Source organism: Triticum aestivum, chromosome 3D (genome assembly GCF_018294505.1).
Source record: "Triticum aestivum cultivar Chinese Spring chromosome 3D, IWGSC CS RefSeq v2.1, whole genome shotgun sequence".
Lineage (NCBI taxonomy): Eukaryota > Viridiplantae > Streptophyta > Magnoliopsida > Poales > Poaceae > Triticum > Triticum aestivum.
The window spans coordinates 456,835,264-456,843,237 of record NC_057802.1 but is presented as its reverse complement, the minus strand read 5'-3'; the positions used below and the strand labels follow the sequence as shown (position 1 = coordinate 456,843,237).

The 7,974-nt window shown below is 43.7% G+C and overlaps 1 protein-coding gene across 1 annotated transcript; it reads left to right on the top strand.

Annotated features, from left to right (window-relative positions):
• Nucleotides 1-73: 73 nt before the first annotated feature.
• LOC123074944 (2-oxoglutarate-dependent dioxygenase DAO) lies at nt 74-2,600 on the top strand. The gene is made up of 2 exons (XM_044497665.1): nt 74-968; nt 2,049-2,600. Exons 1-2 carry the CDS (start codon nt 123-125, stop codon nt 2,376-2,378), a joined length of 1,176 nt encoding a protein of 391 aa, XP_044353600.1. The 5' UTR covers nt 74-122; the 3' UTR covers nt 2,379-2,600.
• Nucleotides 2,601-7,974: the final 5,374 nt, after the last annotated feature.

Genomic DNA, 7,974 nt, shown 5'->3' with positions numbered 1-7,974 from the left:
CCGCCTGCTCGCACACGCTCAGAGCACCTGCCCGCCCAACAACACCTGCAGTCCTGCACCAGCCTCCCACCCACACCCATCCCTGTCCGCCGCTCCGGCCGTCTCTCCGCCACCCCACCTCCATGGCTTACTCCCCCTCCACCCCCTCCCCCGGCGCCGCCTTCGCCGTCGGGTCCTTCCCAGGAGCAATCTCCGAGGACAGCGTGTTCCCCAGACCCCCTCCGCCAACGCCTAAAGGCCACATGCCGCTCCCCGCCATCGCCGACGCCGCGCTCACTGCTCTGTTCGACCGCATGGTCCTCTCCCCGCCGGTTCCTGTCCTCCGCCTAGGCGCCCCCTCTCGCCTCACAATCCGCTCGTCCGCGATTCCGCTGGTCTCGCTCGACTCCCCTGACTTGGCCTCCCTTCGCGCCGCCGGCGACGTGGGCTACTTCCACCTCGTCGGCCATGGCATCCCTTCCCAGCTGCCATCCTCTGCACTCGCTGAGCTGTCTCGCGTCGACGCGTCCGCTATGCGCGCGTCCATTCTTTCCACGCTCGGGTTCTCCGCGGAGGCTGAGGGAGTGGACGCCGGCGTCGAACCCGTCATGGTGTTCGACGTCGACGAGCTGGGGATGGACGCGCTCCCGGCGGCGCTGGAGTACGCGCGGCTGATGAGGGAGGTGGGTATGCAGGTGGTGGGGCTTTTCTCTGGGTCTGGTGGGGTGGGTTTCGGGGAGAAGCCGTTCGCGGAGGAGGGGGGAAGGAAGGCGAGGTGCCTGGTGTGGGTCTCCAAGGTCGGCTCCGGCGAGCCGGCGGTGCCTCCGGCAGCCGGTGACGCAAAGGCGTATCCGTACGTCCTGGGACTCCATTGCGAGTGGGAGCAGGAAGCCGGTGCGTCGAGCTGGGTGATGGACGACAGCGGCGAGTGGAGGGCCGTAGGCGCCAGCGAGGGTGCACTCCTGGTCACCATCGGTGACATTGCTCAGGTATCGCTGCAACACCCATTTCTATTGACTTAGTTTTTATTCCCTGGGAAGTGCTTTTGTCTGATCATGATAGCATTAGATTAGTATATAGATGTGTAGTGTAGTGTGTACACAATCGTGCAAATCGTTCATTTCATCTACAATATATTTAGCAAAGGATAAGCACAAGTGCATTGCACAACCTTTTCATTCATAAGGGTATGTTTGAATCGAGCGCCCTACCAAAAGTTTAGCATATAACCAAACTAAAGGCATGATCAAAATTTTGACAAGTATATAGCTTGTTTGATTGTAACTCTAGAACCTGCTAAAATATTGGGAAAAAAGTTGGTCTTCATTTGGTTTGCAGCAAATAACCAACATACATGCATATTCGCGCGCAATTTGGTCGCCGAATTTTTTGGTGAATGGTTTTTCCGCCGTTATTTTTCCCGCGTGTTGGTAAAAATTACGTGTGGCACCATGCAGCTGTCGGCTGGCGAGCGAAAATTGGCGCGCGGATTTTACAACTTGCATTTTGCCATAATAGTAGATATGCATTTATTTCATTTTGCTTGATACAATGCACATGCCAGCCATTTTATTGTTATTAATGTGATTAAGTACTAAAAAATACAATATTGGTATATACTTATTGACTTGCCAAAAAAACATGATTTAGCCAATAAGAGGTGGGCCAGTACTAGTTCAGCCGGTTCTCAAGGAAAAAACCAGTAAAAATGAACAAAACCAAAAACAAAGGATGTGGGATAGGAGAGAAGAGATTGTTCTACTGCCATCAAATTCTATGTCTTTTTTTTAGTTTCAAAAAAAAATCTAAGTCCTTTTTTGCATCACTCTACTCAACCTGAACCGGGTCAGCTAATTAAGCCGTGTGTCTGCATCACTGCATGATTGGTTGACGCTGGGTTGAAAACCACATAACAAAAAGAGACAAAGTCACAAAGACCACGTCTTTTGAAAACAAAGAGGGATCATCATGTATATATTTTTGCTGAAAAAGTGACTTTTTAATCAGGTCTTTTTGCAGTAGCAGTAACACCCCTTTTGATGTCGTGCTTCTTTTGTGATGCGTTCTAGGTGTGGAGCAATGGCAAGCTGAAGAAAGTGAGAGGCATGGTTCGCCCCACTCCTGCCCCCGGCAGCGACGGTGAAGAGGGCGGGGAGCCAGCCCGCCTGTCCATCACCGTGCTGATCACACTGCCCCTGGACAGCGTCGTCTCGCCGCTGCTGCCGCTGTCTGGTGCCGGCGAAGAGGGCGGCGACGTGGAGAAGGAGGAGAAGGAGGTCTCTGAAGACGGTGATGAGAATGTAGGCAGCTTTCGCCCCTTCTCCCTGGAGAGCTACGCGTGGGGGCTGCACCATGATCAGCTTGAGTCCAAGGATCCGCTTGCCCCGTACCGCATCTGATTAAGCTCGTTCGTCATGGCTCTCTAGCGTTGGATTTTTGTTAGACATGTTCGATTCGTTATAGCTGGACCACAGATGTCTTGTGGTTGTTCTCTAGTTCTTCGTTTGCTGGTGCATGCTGTCGTTGGCTTATATCTCTCTAGACTTTGAGTTGGTCAGAACGACTTTGGGTAAACCGTTTATTATATTATTATTATCATTATCAAATAAATATAGTCATTGTTTGTTTTTATCAAATATAAGTATTGAGCAAGTGAGAAGACTGTTTTCCTTATGTTTGCTGGCAAGTCAACCATGTCTGTAGATGGTATTGGAAGCACTATTTCATCTAAAAATGGGAGCGTCTAATTTTATTTTATTTTTGACACTAAAAACAGTAGGAGAGGTTCTCCTACTATGCTGCATTCAAACATCTAGAAGATTTGCGACAAGCCCTAGAAGCATAACAGAAAGCTACAAGGAGTTGACAATAGATGAAATATAAAGAGGATGCTCTTGAGCAAATCTGCCTTAGTTTTTCTTTTCTCCTGCCACAAGGCTCTAATACCCTTAAGTTGAGATTATTATGCTCCAATCTCCAAGAATAAACATCGACAGAAAGTGACCTTGGTTTTCTCAATTATAGAAATCCGCAAGGTATTCGGAGACCATTGGATATTAAATTTAGACCAACAATTGTTGCTGGATGCAAACAAAAGCTCTTCGAGAGCAATGTAATTAATAGCATGCCTAAATATAATATAAAAAGATCCAAAACCGAGATCCAACTAATCTCAGCCATCAATCTCTGGCAATCAACAACCTAGATTGCTCCAATATTGAGCACATGTTTAGCACACATTTAATAGGATACCTAGTATAAATGTTTGCATTAATCACCTACTTGACATTGCACGTACTGACCAGGCTAGTATTGATCCCCCGACTATGTGGTTGGAATAGCCTCCTGGATTCCTTCTGCCTATCCTCATTGACGATGTAAGCATTATTTACGACTGAATAAAGCTAGCCATGATTTTTTGCGGCAAACCATGCCCCTCAAAGAGGGCTCATCTTTATTTATTTAGCATCCGAGAGAGGAGTTTTCCAAAGGAAAAGTACGAGTTTCAAAGGCTTTCCTGAAATTACATCTAGATACTTTGCTGCAAAGTTATGCCTTTTTGGCAAGAGAATGAGCAAGGAGATTTTGGGTCCTAGAAATGTGTGAAACCTTGAAAGAGTTGGGGCAAGAAGCAAAGTTGAAGAAATCCACAAGTATGGGCCTAATCTTCCAATGTCCTGGATTGTTAAGTAAGTTGCTTGCTTCCACATCATCGGCCAAGGTCCTACAATCAAGAAAGAAAGAAACAAAATTCCATCCCAAGCCTTGACCATGGAAGCGGCAAGACGCAGTCCCATAGCGTCTGCCTGCAAAAATGAGAACACAATCGGGGCTACTGCTTGAATGAATATATAGTGATTGTTAAATGCATTTTTTGAGGAATACTCCAAAGATAGCTTCATTCCCTGCTACAAAAGGATTAAACATTGCATCAATGTACGCCGAGACACTTGGGAGTTGTGAAGACATATTTGTGCTTGGTGATATCTTCAAAGAAGTCAAGGGAAAATGTGCATTGCATGTACATGATTACTAGTAGCTGATTTATGATTCGCCAACTGGCACAACTTTTACCCCTAGGCAGAGTGCTCTCGCATGTGAGAAGATTGGATGGAATCGTTTATATTATGAAATATAGGTATTGAGCGAGTGAGAAGATTGTATTCTTTATGTTTTCTGGCAAGTCAAGTGTGTCTATAGATGGAATTGGAGGTGTTTCATGTAAAAAGGGAATGCCTAGTTTTATTTTATTTTTTACACTATAAAAAGTATGAATGTCTCCTAATGTACCATATTAACACATATAAAAGAGATACAATATGTATATAGGGAACCCTAGGTGCAAAATAGAAAGCTACACATCAAAAGTGTCATTCTCGTCTGAGTTCATATGCACCTGCTATGAACAATAAAATCATTTTTTTCTTCAAGATTTTGTTTTTTGGCAATAAACATTGCTTATTAGTTTTATGATCGTGTGTAAATTTTCGTTACAAAACGACTTTCATGAATGTGTGGGCAAAATAAACAAAATCATTGCTCCATTTTTTCTTCAAAATTAATCTATTTGGAGCATCTTTTTTGTTATATTTACCATACCCCACCACGAATTTGTGCACACATGTGAAACACTCATAAATATTTATCACACAAAAAACAGTTTTGTTTTGTTTTTTCTATTTGTTTACATGTAATTGTTCATCCGGGTGCATGTGCACCCGGGAGCAGAAAATTCATGTCCGCTACACCACCTTTACTTGGATTATTGCCCTTCCTTACGGATTTACTATCCAAGAAATCCACGCTTACAGAAGACGAAAAATGAAAATAAAGCCTTATTAAATACATGTAAGCAACACATGTCACTTTCCATCTCCATAGATGCCACGAGTAGCACCCAACCTGCACACGCGTCCATCGGCTTTCCCCATCGCTGACCGGAACTGAAGTTGCACAACAGCACGGGCCACCACCAGACGAACATGGAAGAAGTTGAACACATGGACTCCTATGGAAAGGTGATTGAAGGTGACTCAGGCGCCAACAATTATAGTTATGAACAAGCACCACTCCATCAAAGAGAGACTATAAGAAAGAGGACACAAATATGCTTTAGTTCTACCCTTAAAGGTGAAATTATTACACTCATTCCAAATATTCCCAAGCCACAGTAGTAGAATCACGAAGACTAAATGTCTAGAGAAAGTTTCCTTTGCTTGATCAGTTGAACAAGTTTGCGAGGTATCTGAAGATCGTTAGATATGAAATTTAGAACAACCGTTGCTACTGAATGTGCAACAAAAGAATAAATGCTCAATGGTCTAGAGCAATGTAATTAATGGCATACCTAATATAAATGTACATGAGTTCTGCGTGAACGTACACGTGATAGAGCTCACCCATCCCATGATGCCATGTTGGCGCGTCAACCCGCTTCTCCCCTATCATACGAGAACAAGAGCGTGATGTGCATGAGCGTGAGTAGTCGTAAGCGTAGATAGGATGGACATTGCCATGAGAGCAACCTAGCCAGGACAACTCTACTCCCAACCCCACCTTCTTCTTTCCCAAGAAAACTACCCCAATCCCAACTACAATAACACAACCTTCTCAATGTTGAGCAGGACCATAGCATAGATCCTTGCTAGGTAGTTGCAGATGACCCCCAAAATAGCACAAAAATCTAAAACTTTCAAGAATCTAAATCTCCCCGAGGATAAAAGTATGCATCGGTGTTATCCATGACAGCTTACTAAATTGCTATGGCCTAATCTAAAATCCTGATGGCGAGACTAATGGTGGATCGACATTACTAGTTACCATGTCCATAAAGCAAAAGTTTCCATGCAATATACAGTAAAAATATCTTAAAAATCAGCTAAACTTGCCTTACCAACACAAAAAACATCTTACATGAAAAAAAAGTCAAGTGACATATATGCAGAACAAAAAATACTACATAAAGTTGTCATGTTTTTTCACTTACTAAACCTACCACAAATTCTTCCAACGCATGTTAAACACACCTATATATAGGTTACACATATATGGAAAAAAATGCCACATAATTTTTTTCCATGACCCACAACATAAAACTGCCAAGTCTTTCTGTCACATGTCAAACACACAGATGGGTGCCAAAAAGATGAAAAAAATACTATACAGAATTGCCATGGTCCACTATTTAAAATTGTGTGAAGTATTTTCAAGTACATATAAAACTATGTGCACACGTTTATGTGGTTGCTACTTTTTGCAGCGGGTATTCGCACCATTTCAATAAGTCAACACAGCTAGGAGGTTGATGTTGATCCACATACCTGCTCAGACAAAAAGAAAGAGTGAGTTAAAAAGGTTGTGAAATCTAGAAAAGCAAGTTATTAACCTATGACACATGTAGTTAACACGAGCGAGAAACATGTGATGTTGTCCACGATAGTTTAAAGTTGTTTTCATAGTTTTCATGACAAAGGTGAAGATTTTTTTTACTTTGTTTGCACTGCCCCTCCCCTCCCGTGGCACAAGAATAAAGAAGTTAAAAAAAGTAGAAGATTTAACTTTTGTTACCTTAGACCTCCACCCACTCCTTACAAGGCGACCATTATGTTTCCATGCATGTTGCTATCAAACTAGAGATTAGGTTGCTGATACGTCTCCAACGTATCTATAATTTATGAAGTATTCATGCTATTATATTATCCTTCTAGGGTGTTTTATATGTATTTATATGCTATTTTATATGATTTTTGGGACTAACCTATTAACCTAGAGCCCAGTGCCAGTTTCTGTTTTTTTCCTTGTTTTTGAGTATCGCAGAAAAGGAAAATCAAACGGAGTCCAATTGACCTGAAACTTGACGGAGCTTATTTTTGGACCAGAAGAAGGCCATGGAGTAAAAAAGTTGGGCCAGAAGAGTCCTGGGCTGCCCACGAGGGTGGGGGGCGCGCCCACCCCCCTGGGCGCGCCTCCCTACCTCGTGGACAGCCTGGAGACCCCCCTGACTTGTTCCCGACGCCAAAACCTCTTATATATACAGAAACCCCCAGAACATAACCTAGATCAGGAGTTCCGCCGCCGCAAGCCTCTGTAGCCACCGAAAACCAATCTAGACCCGTTCCGGCACCCTGCCGGAGGGGGGAACCCTCACCGGTGGCCATCTTCATCATCCCGACTCTCTCCATGACGAGGAGGGAGTAGTTCACCCTCGGGGCTGAGGGTATGTACCAGTAGCTATGTGTTTGATCTCTCTCTCGTGTTCTTGAGTTGGCACGATCTTGATGTATCGCGAGCTTTGCTATTATACTTGGATCTTATGATGTTTCTTCCCCTCTACTCTCTTGTAATGGATTGAGTTTCCCCTTTGAAGTTATCTTATCGGATTGAGTCTTTAAGGATTTGAGAACACTTGATGTATGTCTTGCATGTGCTTATCTGTGGTGACAATGGGATATTCACGTGATCTACTTGATGTATGTTTCGGTGATCAACTTGCGGGTTCCGTAACATTGTGAACTTATGCATAGGGGTTGGCACACGTTTTCGTCTTGATTCTCCGGTAGAAACTTTGGGGCACTCTTTGAAGTTCTTTGTGTTGGTTGAATAGATGAATCTGAGATTGTGTGATGCATATCGTATAATCATACCGACGGATACTTGAGGTGACATTGGAGTATCTAGGTGACATTAGGGTTTTGGTTGATTCTAGTACGAACTCTATGATAGATCGAACGGAAAGAATAGCTTCGTGTTATTTTACTACAGACTCTTGAATAGATCGATCAGAAAGGATAACTCTGAGGTGGTTTCATATCCTACCATAATCTCTTCGTTTGTTCTCCGCTATTAGTAACTTTGGAGTGACTCTTTGTTGCATGTTGAGGGATAGTTATATGATCCAATTATGTTATTATTGTTGAGAGAACTTGCACTAGAGAAAGTATGAACCCTAGGCCTTGTTTCCTAGCATTGCAATACCGTTTACGCTCACTTTTACCA

Coding starts and splice junctions, on each gene's coding strand:
- LOC123074944 (XM_044497665.1), top strand. CDS start 123: ATGGCTTACTCCCCCTCCACCCCCTCCCCCGGCGCCGCCTTCGCCGTC. Junction 969..2,048: donor CCATCGGTGACATTGCTCAG/GTATCGCTGCAA, acceptor GATGCGTTCTAG/GTGTGGAGCAATGGCAAGCT.